This window comes from Theropithecus gelada, chromosome 1 (assembly GCF_003255815.1).
Source record: "Theropithecus gelada isolate Dixy chromosome 1, Tgel_1.0, whole genome shotgun sequence".
NCBI lineage: Eukaryota > Metazoa > Chordata > Mammalia > Primates > Cercopithecidae > Theropithecus > Theropithecus gelada.
In genome coordinates, this window is record NC_037668.1 from 55,196,812 (window position 1) to 55,213,280 (window position 16,469).

Below are 16,469 nucleotides of genomic sequence, written 5' to 3' on the forward strand. Positions count from 1 at the left end.
AAGCGCAGATGCGCCTGAGGCCGTGGAGAGGCGGAGCGAGGGCGGGAACGCCGAGCAAGTAGGGCGGAGCCTGAGCTCTTCCGAGGTCTGGCAGGCCGGGAGCCTGTCCCCTCCAGGCAGCGCCCCCGCGTGACTGCGCTTTACATAATCGCGGCCTCTAGCGTCACAGTGGCGTACTCCAGGCCAGACCGAATCAGAGTGGGCGAAAGCTCCGTGTTCCGCCCCTTCCCACTTGATCGACGTCAAAGCCCACCAGTGAGCGGGCGTCTAGAATCGCCGAGCCCGCCCCAGCCCGCCCAGGTCCGCCCCGACCCGCCTGTGCCCGCCCGCCTGCCGCAGCCAGCAGCAGCCGCCGCCGCCGGGTTGTGCCTCAGACTGTCAGATAAATCGGCGGGCCGGGCAGGCGGGTCGGTGAACGCGGCCCGGGCCGGACATGGCGGCGCTCTACGCCTGCACCAAGTGCCACCAGCGCTTCCCCTTCGAGGCGCTGTCTCAGGGGCAGCAGCTGTGCAAGGTGCGCGGGCTGGGGCGGCGGCCGGGAACTGGGGACGCAGGAGGCGCGGCCCGGAGCTCCCGATTCTGTGGGGACGCCCGGCGGGGTCCCCGGAGCAGGGTGTGGCAGGCCCGCCAGGCTGAGGACCCGCACCCACCCCGCTGGGGGCCGGAGGGGCACGTGCGGGAGCCTGGGCCGGGTCCACGCTCCGGCGGCCGGCGTGTCCGGGTGCTTAGCAACCGCGGGGATTGTTCTCGGACCCCGTGAGGTCGGGGGAGGGACAGCGGGTCCTCTGCTTGCCCTGACTGGTCGCCCTCGGGATGCCTTTGCGCTGCCTCCCCGGCCGCCGCGGTCTCCCTGGTCACAGACGAGGGGACCTCCTGCCCCTCCTGGGACTGAACTCCAAAGTTGGGTGCTGCCTGGGAGGAGTGTGTCGAACTCGGGCTCCTCACGGGCACTTCTCGACCAGTTACAGAATCGGAGGTAGCAAGGCTTGTTTTTTTTCTTTAAGCCCCGCACTTTTCGGCCAGTCTCAGAGTCGGAGGCAGCAAGGCTTTATTTTTTAAAAAAACCCACATTCTGGCTCACAGATCCGAGGGATCACTTCTCAGCATCCAATTGGGGTCTTCGGTCTTCCCTAACTAGCTGCTGCTCAGTTTTTACTCCTGAAGGTCCAACTTCTTTTTCTTTTAAGTTGCTTCATCCCACTTTGACTTTTTAAGTGACTAGAGGTGCTGTGAGGCAACAGTTAAAAAGTCACTAAACTGTCTGAAGAACAATGTTGGGGTATTCCCAATAATCCAGAGTTTGTGTCTCTGATTTGGATAACTCATAATTGTCACTTTTGCCTCAGATGGTCATGACTTTCCATTTGCCAGTCTTTATATACCAGGTCTGAGGGAATGCAAGTGCTTGAGTGCCCTTTTTGGCCTCAAAATATGTATATATGATTTTAAGGAAGTTATGTATATATAAATAATAATTTTAATCCAGCACTTTCATTTCACAAGTAAACCTCAAAATCACACAGTGGTAGAAGAACCAGGCCTGGAATTCAGGGTTTCTGATTCCCAGTCTGGGGGCTTATTCATATATGTTTGTTTTACAATTTATGGCTAGTTCCATATAATCCATGTAAGTTCTTACTTAACTCCCACATCAACAGTAGGGAGGTGATGCCAGTATTACAGAGGAGAAAAGTAAGGCCCAGAAAGTTTAAGTGACTCACTCAAGCATAGTAGCTATGCTAGAAATAGTACCCAGGTCGGTTTCCTACTGAAGGCTGTTTCCATTTGTGACTGCCTTTTAAAATTATATCCTCATTTCATTTCAGGAATGTCGGATTGCACACCCTGTTGTGAAGTGCACCTACTGCAGGACTGAGTACCAGCAGGAGAGGTAGAGTTTTGTTGACCATGAAAGATATTATTAATAGGCTTTTTTCCTTTTAAAATCTATAATTGATTGCATTTCATGTACAGATCTGTAATCAGTTGCATTGTAACATACAAATCTGTAATCAATCACATTATATACAGACTATAATTGCTAAATATTTAGGTCTGTAATCCATCTTGAGTTAGTTTGTGTGTGGGATGAGATATACAATGAAGGGTATATAATACATACATTGTTTCCTAGTTATTATCTATTGTTTGCTTAAAACTTTTTTTTTTTTTTTTTTTTTGAGACGGAATCTCGCTCTGTCACCCAGGCTGGAATGCAGTGGCGTGATCTCGGCTCACTGCAACCCCTGCCTCCCAGGTTCAAGCAATTCTCATGCCCCAGTCTCCCGAGTAGCTGAGATTACAGGTGCCTTCTACCACGCCCACCTAGTTTTTTTGTATTTTTAGTAGAGATGGGGTTTCACTATCTTGGCCAGGTTGGTCTTGAACTCCTGACCTCATGATCCACCTGCCTCAGCCTCCCAAAGTGCTGGGATTACAGGCATGAGCCACCACGCCCGGCCTGCTTAAATTCTTAAAGTTCTTTTTAAGACCCTTGATCATTTTATATTGTGGTTATAATCTTTCTGACAAGAAGAAACCAATCCCACAACAGTAAAACATGAGCTTCATGTTTCAATATGTACATATACAGAGATTGAAGAGTGTATAAGCCCAAAGAAGATACTTTTGGAAATGTGACAATCCTGATAAGAGTTTGTTAGCTCTAGTCACATTTGAAACTCACTTGCCATTACACTTTTCCTTGGGCAAATCTCTTTTTTTGTTTGAAACAGAGTCTCTCTCTGCCAGCAAGGTTGGAGTGCAGTGGAGCCATCATGGCTCACTGCAGCCTGGACCTCCCAGGCCCAAGCGATCCTCTCACCTCAGCCTACAAAGTAACTGGGACCACAGGTGTGTGCCACCATGCCCAGCTAATTTTTTAATTTTTGTAGAGATAGGATTTTGCCATGTTACCCAGGCTGGTCTCTTACTCCTGGGCCCAAGTGATTCCTTCCTCCTTAGCCTCTCAAGATGTTGGAATTATAGGCGTGAGCCACCATGCCTGGACAAATCTCATTTTTAAAAGTGTGAAATGGGCCGGGTGCGGTGGCTCACGCCTGTAATCCCAACACTTTGGGAGACTGAGGCGGGCGGATCAGGAGGTCAGGAGATCGAGACCATCCTGGCTAACATGATGAAACCCAGTCTCTACTAAAAATACAAAAAAATAAGCTGGGCGTGGTGGCATGCACCTGTAGTCCCAGCTACTCAGGAGGCTGAGGCAGGAGAATTGCTTGAATCCAGGAGGTGGAGGTTGCAGTGAGCTGAGATTGCGCCACTGCACTCCAGCCTGGGTGACAGAGCAAGACTCTGTCTCAAAAAAGAGTGTGAAATGCAGGTATGAATGGTCAGACATCTTTAGGGGGCATTTCCATAGCAACAAAGTTATTTTTTGGTATAGCAAGTTTGACTTTTGCAGAACTTTTGCAAGTGTAGGTGATCCTGCCTTGAGGAGGGTGGGGTCTATTTGTTAATTCATCCATTAGACCTAGAAGCCTATTTTTAATTAGTCATTTCAATTCTTAGAATATCTTCTCCAGGATTTTATCATGGATTTTTTTTTGTTTTTTGAGACAGGGTCTCTCTCTGTCACCTAGGCTGGAGTGCAGTGAGATGATCTCAGCTCACTGCAGCCTCCCCTCTCCAGGCTCAAATGATCCTCCCACCTCAGCCTCCCATATAGCTGGGATCAGGGGTGCATACCACCACACTCGGCTATTTTTTTTTGTATCTTTAGTAGAGACGGGTCTTGCCATGTTGCCCAGGCTAGTCTAGAACTCTTGAGCTCAACCAGTCTGCCTGCCTCAGCCTCCCAAAGTGCTGGGATTACAGGCGTGAGCTATCCCACCCAGCCTATCATGGATGTTTTCAAACAAAAAAAAGGTTAAAAGAATTAGTGGCCGGGCGCGGTGGCTCAAGCCTGTAATCCCAGCACTTTGGGAGGCGGAGACGGGCGGATCACAAGGTCAGGAGATCGAGACCATCCTGGCTAACACGGTGAAACCCCGTCTCTACTAAAATAAACAAAAAACTAGCCGGGCGAGGTGGCGGTCGCCTGTAGTTCCAGCTACTCGGGAGGCTGAGACAGGAGAATGGCGTGAACCCGGGAGGCGGAGCTTGCAGTGAGCTGAGATCCGGCCACTGCACTCCAGCCTGGGCGACAGAGCAAGACTCCGTCTCAAAAAAAAAAAAAAAAAAAAAAAAGAATTAGTGAACACCCATATACCCTCGACTTAAATTCTATAATATACACTTTACTGTATATTCACCTATCCATCTGGTGCATCTCTCTGTCCATCACTATATCAATTCATTTTGTTTCCGATGTATTTAAAGTTGCAGACATCAGTATACTTGATCCTTAAACACTTCAGCATGCACAGCATTATTTAGAGTTAAATATTTGTTTGCAGTTTTTTTTTTTTTTTTGGCAAAATTGGCTTATACTAACATACTTAAATCTTAAATATATCAAGTTTTACAAACGTAGACATCTGTGTAGCCCCAAACCCTATCAAAATACAGAATGTCACTATCACTCTATAGAGTTCTCTCATGCCCCATCCTGGACAATCCCCACACCCTTGCTTCCTCCAAGTAACCACTGCTCCACTTTTCATTCCCACTATAAATTAGTTTTGCCTATTCTAGGACTTCATGATAGTGGAATCATACAGAATATACTCTAGAAACTTTATATTTTAGTTCTTAAATTTAGGTCTGTGGTCCATCTTGAGTTAATTCACGTGTGGGGTGAGATAGGAACTTTGACCCTTTATTTAAACTATACATACAAATTAACTCAAGATGGATCATAGAGTTATTTTTTCTTTTTCTTTCTTTTTTTTTTTTTTTTTAGTTGTTATTATTGAGACAGAGTTTCGCTCTTGTTGCCCAGGCTGGAGTGCAATGGCGCGATCTCGGCTCACTGCAACCTCCGCCTCCCAGGTTCAAGTGATTATCCTGCCTCAGCCTCCCAAGTAGCTGGGATTACAGGCATGCGCCACCACACCCAACTAATTATGTATTTTTAGTAGAGATGGGGTTTCTCCTTGTTGAGCAGGCTGGTCTCAAACTCCCGACCTCAGGTGATGTGCCTGCCTCAACCTCCCAAAGTGCTGGGATTACAGGCATGAGTCACCACGCCCAGCCTAGAGTTAGTTTTTCTTTGCATGTTTTTTAACGTGTTAGGAGCATATGTATATATTGGCATCTACCCCATTCCTTCAGTAGTAAATCTAGGCGTAAATCAAAATGCTATTCAACATCACAGAATCACTGATGCTAATCCTCTTTCTAGAGATTTCTTTGAATGTCCTTCACTTCTTTTACTGTCTTTTAAAAGTAACAGAAAATTGCCCTGGAAAATAATTTTTAATTTAAATATTTTCTACTCTAAGGTTTTTCTTTTGTCTATTTTAACTTTATAGTCACTTTCATAGGAATTGTATGGGAAAATGATCACAAAGCAGAGAATAGACTAGACTTTTTTTTTTTTTTCCAAGACAGGGTCTCACTCTGTCACTCAGGCTGGAGTGCAGTGGCGAAACTGTAGCCCACTGAAACCTTGGACTCCCAGGCTGAGCCTCCTAAAGTGCTGGGATTACAGGCATGAGCCACTGTGCCTGGTCTTAGATTTTTATGTGATTTATTAGTTTTTAGCCCCAGAGTACTGCTTAAATTGTCTTTATACATAAGACATTCATTTTTACCTCCTTATATGAAGAGTTAGACTTTTATTTGAAGATGATTTTTCCCCCAGGGCAGCTTTATTAATTCACACATTTAGGTAATATGACCTCTGGATCTTCACAAGGCAAAGGATGTTTTTATTTTTGTCAGTGCTTAACTCTTAGAGAAATCAGAATTTTTTTTTTTTTTTTTTTTTCTAGACACAGTTTTGCTCTGTTGCCCAGGCTAGAGTGCAGTGGCTCAATCTCGGCTCTCTGCACCTTCCATCTCCCAGGTTCAAGCGATTCTTCTGCCTCAGTCCGCTGAGTAGCTGGGATTACAGGCACACGCCACCACACTTGGCAAATTTTTTTGAATTTTTAGTAAAGACTAAAAATAATCAACATGGTTTCCCCGTGTTGGCCAGGCAGGTCTCGAACTCCTGACCTCAGGTGATCTACCTGCTTCGGCCTCCCAAAGTGCTGGGATTACAGACATGAGCTACTGTGCCCGGCCTAAATATTGACAAAGTATTTGATCATAGTGTCTTTTTCCCCACCTCTGGTGTTTTCATATGCCTTTACTTATGAAGGAGAACACAGAGTACGGTTAGCAAAGATAGAATCTCTGAGTTTATATTCCAAACACACATGCTTTGTCACTTCAAATTTCCCAACTATTCATCCGAATTAAGGAGAATTTTTTTTTTCCTGCTAGTCCATTTTAGTATACTATTTTGAGGGTGTTCTCTGTATCTGATAATTTTACTTAGTGATACTTGGGGATGTCATAATTAGAAATAACTCACTCTCCATTTTAGCCAAAGCCTCACTTTATTTGAGATTAAAAAATCCATAACCACATAATAATCTTTTTGTTTTTTTGAGGTGGAGTTTTACTTTTGTTGCCAAGGCTGGAGTACAGTGGTGCGGTCTCAGCTCACTGCAAACTCTACCTCCTGGGTTCAAGCGATTCTCCTGTCTCAGCCTCCCGAGTAGCTGAGATTTCAGGCGTGTACCACCATGCCTGGCTAATTTTTGTATTTTTAATAGAGATGGGGTTTCACCATGTTGGCGAGGCTGGTCTCGAACTCCTGACCTCAGGTGATCTAACCCCCCTCAGCCTCCCAAAGTGCTGGGATTACAAGCATGAGCCACCATGCCCAGCCACATAATAATTAAAAGAGTTATTAGAGGCTAGGTGTGGTGTCTCTACTAAAAATACAAAAATTTGTTGGGTGTGGCGGCATGCACCTATAATTCCAGCTACTTGGGAGGTTGAGGCATGAGAATCGCTTGAACCCGGGAGTAAGAGGTTATAGTGAGCAGATTGTACCACTGCACTCCAGCCTGGGGTACAGAATGAGACTCTGTCTCAAAGATATTAAATAAAAATAAAAGAGTTATTAGAAAGATACTCAAACTTCTGTTAACCAAGCATCCAGACCATATTTCACCTTGGCCTTTAGCAATGAGCAAATTCCTTGGACTTAAAGAGGTATCAGTTTTCAGATATTCTAAGAAAAGCCTGTGTCTGTTTTTTCCTTAACAGTAAAACCAATACAATATGCAAGAAATGTGCTCAGAACGTGCAGTTGTATGGAACGGTAAGTAGGATATTTTCAAACCTAACAGTGAGTACTAGGGTCTTGTGGAACCTTACCTTCTGTGGCCTACTAATGTCTTTACAATATTTTTATTAGAAGAAATAGTTATGTGTAATATATCTGGTACTGATTTCAGCTTTCACATTTAGCTAATGCTTATTGTTAAGGAATTCCGTGCTTATAGTCACACTGCCAGGATTATGATTATAATTTTCCTCAAGAGGCTTCAGTGACCAGTATGGAAGGAGAAAGAGAAAGATGAATTTTTTTTTTTTTTTTTGTGACCGAGTCTTGCTCTGTCACCCAGGCTGAAGTGCAATGGTGACCTAGTTCACTGCAACCTCCACCTCCTCGCTTCAAGTGATTCTCCTGCCTCAGCCTCCCGAGTAGCTGGGACTACAGGCACATGCCACCACACCTGGCTAATTTTTGTATTTTAGTAGGGATGGGGTTTCACCATGTTGGTCAGGCTGGTCTCGAACTCCTGACCTCAAGTGATCCACCCACCTCAGCCTCCCAAAGTGCTGGGAGGCAAACTTCACCCAGCAAGATGAATTTTTATAACTTTGATCCCTTTGTTTGGTAATAGTTGACTAGTTATTTTGATGAATGATTCTCTTTTTCTCTTAGTGTTATAGTTCAGGATGTTATGTGCTTGTAGGCATTCTCCCAACACGTTTATATGCTGATAATAGCAAAGAGGCCTTTTCAGAAATTTGGAAGCCCTTGCTAGTTTCTCCAAAGAGCTGGTTCTGTTGAATAGACATTCAACGGAAGACTTCATAGAAGTCTCTGCATACATACTAATGGGTTTTTGTTATTTGTTTATTTATTTATTTAAAAATCAATAGTCCTGTGCAGAAAAACACTTCACATAGTGTTAAGAATTGGGCTTCATGGCCGGGCGTGGTGGCTCATGCCTATAATCCCAGCACATTGGGAGGCTGACACAGGTGGATCACCTGAGGTCAGGACTTCTAGACCAGACTGGCCAACATGGTGAAACCTCATCTCTAGGAAATAATACAGAAATTAGCCAGGCATAGTGGCGGGTGCCTGTAATCCCAGCTGCTCTGGACGGAGGCTGAGGCAGGGAGAATTGCTTTAACCCGGGAGGCGGAGGTTGCATTGAGCTGAGATTGCACCTCTGCACTCCAGCCTGGGCAAGAGAGTGAGACTCCGTCTCAAAAAACAAAAACAGCAACAACAAAAAAGAATTGGGCTTTATTTGGTCAATATAAAAGCATATCTATGAAGTTGGCAATACATTTGTACCATGATTAATGAACTACAAAGTAGGAATTAATGCTCTTTTAAATGCAGTGGTATTTTATGAAAATAACACTTGACTCTTTTTTTCCCCCTTTAAGCCCAAACCTTGTCAGTATTGCAACATAATTGCGGCATTTATTGGGAATAAATGCCAGCGCTGCACAAATTCAGAAAAGAAGTATGGACCACCCTATTCTTGTGAACAGTGCAAGCAGCAGTGTGCATTTGACAGGAAAGATGATAGAAAGAAGGTAAATTTCTGTGTTTTTCTTGATTTCTTTTCTTCCTTTCAGAGAAATTAAGGTGGGCTAACTGTGTTAAAAACACATTTAATAGGCCAGGCGCGGTGGCTCATGCCTGTAATCCCAGCACTTTGAGAGGCCGAGGAGGCGACTGGATTATGAGGTCAGGAAATCAAGACTATCCTGGCTAACACGGTGAAACCGCGTCTCTACTAAAAATACAAAAAATTAGCCAGGCGTGGTGGCACATGCCTGTAGTCCCAGCTACTCTAGGGGCTGGGGCAGAAGAATCACTTGAACCCAGGAGACAGAGGTTGCAGTGAGCCGAGATCATGCCACTGCACTCCAGCCTGGGTGACAGAGCAAGACTCCATCTCAAAAACAACAACAACAACAACAACAAAGAAAAAACAACAACAAAAAAACACATTTAACAAAGAAAGATTTCTCAGTTTCTTTCCTGGTTCTATTATTGACCTTAAAGAAGATATTCATATTTTGTTCATAAAATGTGGACCATTATATTCTAACATTTCACAAGAATATGAATTACAGTGATCACATAAGTGAAATGGTGATTGGCAGAATTCTATAGAATTCTGTAAAGGAGAGATTATAACTTAAGCAAGATGGAGTGGAGTGGCGTTACCAGTTTTACTATCTGGCTCTTTAAATGTTTCTATCTGTTGAAATTCAAGATTACAAGGTTACATTAGAGGGAAGCTCTATGTGGAAGGGTGTACCTTGATAGAATCAAAATGATTTAGAGCTTGGTCATATTACTCTCTTGCTTAAAATCCTCCAGGGGTTTCCAGTTGTGCTTATAATAAAACTCATATCCCTTCTATGGCCTGCAACCCCATACCCAGCTCTCAGCCTCATCTTGCATCATACTTTCTGCCTCTCACCTTGCTCCAGCCATACTGGCCACCCTGTAGTCTGTCTGACATGCAGATCTCACTCCGACCTTTGCACTGTCTATCCTTGTGCCTAATGTACCTTTCTCTAGGGTCTCATAACTGGCTCCTTATGTCAGCTCTCAGCTCAGATACCACCTGCTCATAGTGACCTTTTACTGACTCCCTCAGTCATTATTTACCATACTATTTTATTGTCTTCATAGCATCTCACATATTGAAAACTAGTCTTGCTTATTTGGTTACATGTTTGTCCACCCCCACTAGAATGTGAGCTCTTTCTCCATCTCATTCTCTGCTTTATTTCCAGTGGCCTGGCACATAGTAGCTGCTCAATAAGTATTTGTTGAATAAAAGATTGCAGTTGAGAAACTCTTTTTCAGTGGCCAGAGGTGCTTTTAGGAGGTGCCTGGGCTCAAGGGTTGATTCTTGCTTACCAAATTCATTAACTTACAATGGAAGGATATAACTTTCCATTGACTAGGATACTCCTGCCTGCCAACCAGGACACCTCTTCCCTGTATCAAGATACTGAAGAATCTGAATTAGTAATCAGGAGGTAGCACAAGCAGCAGTCCCCCCAACTCCTGGGACTAGCTGAATGACCCTGCCTACTTACCCTCATTATGCATCACTTTCTTCATCTTTCTCTGTGGGAATAACAATAGTTACTTCACAAAGACATGGGGAAATGTATTTCAGATAGGTATATAAAACAATGTTGAACCTGGCACATAATATAACACAGTGCATGGCTCCTGTATTATTACTGATTGGAATAGTTCATTTTTGTTAATCTGGTTATACTAGAATTTATTACCTTTCTGCTTTATAAATTATGATCCTGTCTTAAGTGTTTATAGATATTTTTAGACATCTACATGTTCATAAACTTTAGGAGAAAGCTAAATTTAGGGATTAAGAGTAGGGAATTTGGGCCAAGACCGGTGGCTCACACCTGTAATCCCAGCACTTTGGGAGGCCAAGGCGGGTGGATCACAAGGTCAGGAGTTCGAGACCAGCCTGGCCAACATGATGAAACCCCGTCTCTACCAACAATATTAAAATTAACGGGTTGTGGTGTCTCACACCTGTAATCCCAGCTACTAGGGAGCCTGAGGCAGGAGAATTGCTTGAATCCAGGAGGCAGAGGTTGCAGTGAGCCAAGATCACACCACTGCACTCCAGCCTGGGCAACAGAGTAAGACTCCATCTCAAAAAAAAAAAGTGGGGTATCTGGACTCAGAATGTGTGGATTGAAATCTTGGTTCTGTCAGTTATTAACTGTGTGACTTTGGGCATGTTAATCTGTCAGTGCCTCAGTCTCCACATCTGTAAATGGGGATGATCAGATCTCAGTGTTGTTACAAAGGTCAAGATATTAGTAAAACTCTTAGAATGGAATCAGGTACATGATAAATACTCAGTGTTATCTATGATGATTTGTTTTTGATGGTTTAATTCTCAGAGGATGCTATTTTATTTTATTTTTTTGAGATGAAATCTCACTCTGTCACCCAGGCTGGAGTGCAGAGGCATGATCTCAGCTCACTGCAACCTCTGCCTCCCAGGTTCAAGTGATTCTCCTACCTCAGCCTCCAGAGCAGCTGGGATTACAGGTGCGCACCACCATGCCTGGCTAATTTTTGTATTTTTAGTAGAGATGGGGTTTTACCATGTTGACCAGGCTGGTCTTGAACTCCTAACCACAAACTACTGACCTCAAGTGATCAGCCCACCTTGGCCTCCCAGAATGCTGGGATTACAGACATGAGCCACCACGCCCGGCCAGTGCTCTTTTATTTCTTTTGTTGTTGTTTGAGACGGAGTTTTGCTCTTGTTGCCTAGGCTACAGTGCAATGGCGCGATTGTGGCTCACCACAACCTCTGCCTCTTGGGTTCAAGCAGTTCTCCTGCCTCAGCCTCCCGAGTAGCTGGATTACAGGCATGCGCCATCGTGCCTGGCTAATTTTGTATTTTTAGTAGAGGCGAGGTTTCTTCATGTTAGTCAGGCTGGTCTGAAACTCCTGACCTCAGGTGAGCTACCCGCCTTGGCCTCCCAGAGTGCTGGGATTACAAGTGTGAGCCACCGTGCCTGGCCTGCTCTTTTATTTCTAAAGTTTATTTTTAAGAGAGAGATCTGAAAAACATGTCTTGTGAATCTATGTGCAATTTTGATGTTCATTGTTTGCTCTCTTTCAGTGGAGTTGTATTGTTTTGAAACTCTTTAATGAAAGCTCTTACCTGGGGAAGGTCTTACAGGGTGTTTTAAAATTATGCCTTCAAGGCCAGGTGCAGTAGCTCATGCCTGTAATCCCAGTATTTTGGGAGGCTGAGGTGGGCGGATCCCTTGAGGCCAGGAGTTGAAGACCAGCCTGGGCAACATGGCAAAAACCCTGTCACTATTAAAAATATAAAAAACTCAGCCAGGCATGTTGGTTCACGGCTGTAATCCCAGCACTTTGGAAGGCTGAGGCGGGCAGTTGAGGTCAGGAGATTGAGACCAGCCTGGCCAACATGGTGAAACTTTGTTTCTACTAAAAATACAAAAATTAGCCGGGCATGGTGGCATGTGCCTGTAATCCCAGCTACTCAGGAGGCTGAGGTGGGAGAATCGCTTGAACCTGGGAGGCAGAGGTTGCAGTGAGCTGAGATCGTGACCTTGCACTCCAGGCTGGTTGACAGAGTGAGACTCCATCTCAAAAAAAAAAAAAACTAGTCAGGGTTGGTGGTGCATGTGTGGTTCCAGCTACTTGGGAGGCTGAGGTGGGAAGATCATTTGAGCCTAGGAGTACAAGGCTCTAGTAAGCTGTAATTATACCACTGTGCTGCAGTGTGGGTGAGAGAATGAGACCCTATCTATAAAATAAATAAAAATAGGCCTTCAAGCCAGGCCTGATGGCATGCTCTGGTAGTTCCAGCTACCCTAGAGGCTGAGGTGGGAGGATCACTTGAGCCCAGGAGTTCGAGTCCAGCCTGGGTAACATAGTGAGACTTTGTCTTTAAAAATTAATAACAGGCCAGGCGCAGTGGCTCACGCCTGTAATCCCAGCACTTTAGAAGGCTGAGGAGGGCAGATCACGAGGTCAGGAGTTCGAGATCAGCCTGGCCAACATGGTGAAATCCCATCTCTACTAAAAATACAAAAATAAGCCGGGCGTGGTGGCACATGCCTGTAATGCCAGCTGCTCGGGAGACTGAGGCAGGAGAATTGCTTGAATCCTGTAGTGAGCCAAGATCGCGTCCCTGCACTCCAGCCTGGGTGGCAGAGCAAGACTGTGTCTCAAAAAAATAAAATAAAATAAAATAATAATAATAATAAACAGACTTTCAGGCCGTATCCCGTAACCGTGAAATGAACCAGATTGAAGTTTGGTTTCAAACTTCATTGTTATGTTTCTTAACAAAAAATTAAATGCTTATCATGTACCAGACACTGTTCCAGGTATTAGAAATACACTAATGAACTGAACAGACAAGACCTTACTCTCACAGAGCTTACATTTATGTGTGCAAAAGAGAAATGGGTGAGGAGAAAAATAACATAAATTTTAGATATTAGTGCTATAAAGAAATAAAGTACATGATAGGGAGTGACTGGGAAGTCAGCCTATATTGGGCAATCAGGAGAACCTCTGAGGAAATAGCATTTGAGTGGAAACTAGGATGATGAAAAGGTGGTAGCCATGGGAAGCTCTGGAGGACAAAAATTCCAGGAAGAAGGACCAGCTGTGGAAAATCCGTAAGGCAGGAATGAGCTTGGCACATGATTAGAACAGAAAGAAGGTGGAGTGAACATGGGGAAGAGGAAGGAAACAAGGTTATAGAGGCAGGTAAGGTAAGTCAACATAGGCCATGAGGCACACTGCAGATAGCCCACTACACTATAAGAAGGTGAATGGGTGAAGCTTTGAGGAGTTCAACTGGGCTGTGGAACGCCACAATGGCATTTTCGCCTACTTTATTGGTTCTAAGGATGCTGGAGGAAAAGCTGGTGCCCCTATTGTATGCATTCTGAACCAGTCGTACGAAAGGGACTGAAGCACGTTAGTGAAGGGTGTGTGTTTGTCTGCTGCCAAGTAGAAGAAAAGCCTTATTGGAAAGATCCAAATAATGACTTCAGAAAAAACTTGGAAGCAACCACAGTGCCTACACTACTTAAATATGGAACACCTCAAAAACTGGTAGAATCTTAGTGTCTTCAGGCCAGCCTCGTGGAAGTGTTTTTCTCTAAGGATTAAGATTTGATGATGGCAATTATGTCTTGATTTTCTGATCTGTTCTAATGTAAAAAAAAACTGCATATGGCAGGGTGTGGTGGCTCATGACTATAATCCTAGCACTTTGGGAGGCCGAGGCAGGTGGATCACTTGAGCCCAGGAGTTGGAGACCAGCCTGGACAACATGGCAAAAGCCCGTCTCTACACAAAAATACAAAAAATTAGCGGGGTGTGGTGGTGCACACCTGTAGTCCCGGCTACTTGGGAGGCTGAGGTAGGAGGCTCACCTAAGCCTGGGAAGTCGAGGCTGCAGTGAGCCAAGATTGCACCACTGCACTCCAGCCTGGGCTAGATTGTGAGACCCTGTCACAAAACAAAAATGCATAGTTGCTTTGAATTCATGTTAGCAATAAATAAAAAAATGATAATGTAAAAAAAAAAAAAAAAAAAAAAAAAAGGGCTATGGACCGGGCGTGGTGGCTCATGCCTGTAATCCCAGCACTTTGGGAGGCTGAGGCAGGCGGATCATGAGGTCAGGAGATTGAGACCATCCTGGCTAACACGGTGAAACCCTACTAAAAATATAAAAAATTAGCCAGGCATAGTGGCAGGCGCCTGTAGTCCCAGCTACTTGGGAGGCTGAGACAGGAGAATGGCGTGAACCTCGGAGGCGGAGCTTGCAGTGAGCCGAGATCGCGCCACTGCACTCCAGCCTGGGCGACAGAGCGAGAGTCCGTCTCAAATAAAAAAAATGGGCTATGGTACAGAGTTTGAATTTTATGGTATGATGAGAAATCATTGGGTTTTAAGGAGAGAAGATGGACTCATAGGGTAACTTACTCTTGGGAGCCAGTGCTATGGCTTTACCCTGCAAGATTGGCTCGCCCATCCTCAACAGCAACCTGGCCAGTTTAGGGGTCAAGTGCCTCCGTATGCTAGACTCTGAGGCCACCTGGATGTCATGGATGGGCACTTTGTTCCCAACGTCACCTTTGGTTATCCTGTGGTAGAAAGCTTTCAAGAGCAGCTCGTCCAGGACCCTTTCTTTGACATGCATGTGATGGTGTCCAAGCTGGAACAGTGGGTAAAACCAATAGCTATAGCAGAAGCCAGTCTGTATGCCTTTCACCTTGAGGCTACTAAGAACTCAGAGGCTTTGATTGAAGACATTTGGGAGAATGGGATGAAGGTTGGCCTTGCCATCAAATGAGGAGCTACAGTTGAGTATTTGGCACCATGGACTAATCAAATAGATATGGCCTTGGTTATCACAGTGGAACCTGAGTTTGGAAGGCAGAAATTCATGAATGATATGGTGCCAAACATTCACTGGTTGAGGACACAGTTCCCATCTTTGGATAAGAGGTCGATGGTGGAGTAGGTCCTGACACTGTCCACAAGTATGCAGAGGCAGGAGCTAACATGATTATGTCTGGAAGTGTTGCTATGAGGAGGAGTGAGGACCCCAGATCTGTGATCAACTTGTTAAGAAATACATGTTCAGAAGCCACTCAGAAACGTTCTCTTGATCAGTGAGACCATAAGGTGCCCAATGTTGCTGCTCATGAGATCTCCTTTTTACCAGAAAACAGGAATATTGACTACCAAATCATATTGCAGCTGAGGCAGTACTGCTTTTCTGAGCAATTATTCATTCTAATGATTAAAATTGATTGTGCGGAATATTCTAAGAGGTTAGAAATTGGCATGTCTAACTACATTTTTAGTGAAGCAATTTAACGATTCATGTGGTGAAATACTCAGTTTTTATTGGGAGATTTTATTTATTTTTTTTTTTTTTGAGGCAGGTTCTCACTCTGTCGCCCAGGCTGGAGTACAAGTGGTATAATCTAGACTCACTACAGCCTCAGCCTCCCGGGCTCAGGCGATCCTTCCAAGTAGCTAGAACTACAGGCATGTGCCACCACGCCCAGCTAATCTTTGTACTTTTTGTTGAGACAAGGTTTCACCATGTTCCATGTTGCTCAGGCTGGCCTCAAACTCCTGGTCTCAAGCAATCTGCCTACCTCAGCCTTCCAAAGTGCTGGGATTACAGGTGTGAGCCACTGTGCTCAATTGATTTTTTATAAAGAGTAAAAATATGGCTGCATTAAGGTTACAAACAGAAATGTGTCTTAATACCTAAGGAGGGCATATTAGCTACACTATAAAAAAATTTTTTTTTTCCATTTTACAGTAGAGAGAAAAAGAAAAACAGGCCGGGCACAGTGGCTTACGCCTGTAATCCCAGCACTTTGAGAGGCCAAGGTGGGGGATCACTTGAGGTCAGGAGTTTGAGACCAGCCTGGCCGACATGGTGAAACCCCATCTCTACTAAAAATATAAAAAAATTAGCCAGGCGTGGTGGTGGGCACCTGTAATCCCAGCTACTTGGGAGGCTGAGGCAGGAGAATTGCTTGAACCCAGGAGACGAAGATTGTAGTGAGCCAACACAGTGCCACCGCACTCCAGCCTAGGCGACAAAGTGAGACTCCGTCTCAGAAAAAAAAAAAAAGAGAGGATGTAATCATTTACATTT

General features: G+C 44.6%; 1 protein-coding gene and 2 pseudogenes across 5 annotated transcripts in view; all 3 read left to right on the top strand.

Moving 5' to 3' along the window:
* Window positions 1-332: 332 nt before the first annotated feature.
* FAM76A (family with sequence similarity 76 member A) overlaps window positions 333-16,469 on the top strand; it is a 38,423-nt gene continuing 22,286 nt past the window's right edge. For 2 of the 5 annotated variants that reach the window (XM_025368918.1, XM_025368925.1), the window contains exons 1-5: window positions 333-514; window positions 1,827-1,891; window positions 4,901-5,002; window positions 7,225-7,279; window positions 8,650-8,802. In XM_025368918.1, the coding sequence (XP_025224703.1) occupies window positions 434-514; window positions 1,827-1,891; window positions 4,901-5,002; window positions 7,225-7,279; window positions 8,650-8,802 (456 nt within the window). In that variant the 5' untranslated portion in view covers window positions 333-433. The remainder of the gene's footprint in view (window positions 515-1,826; window positions 1,892-4,900; window positions 5,003-7,224; window positions 7,280-8,649; window positions 8,803-16,469) is intronic. The other 3 variants (XM_025368933.1, XM_025368939.1, XM_025368951.1) reach the window with 2 other exon arrangements.
* Window positions 13,566-13,951, top strand: LOC112631940 (annotated as a pseudogene).
* LOC112613449 lies at window positions 14,788-15,466 on the top strand (annotated as a pseudogene).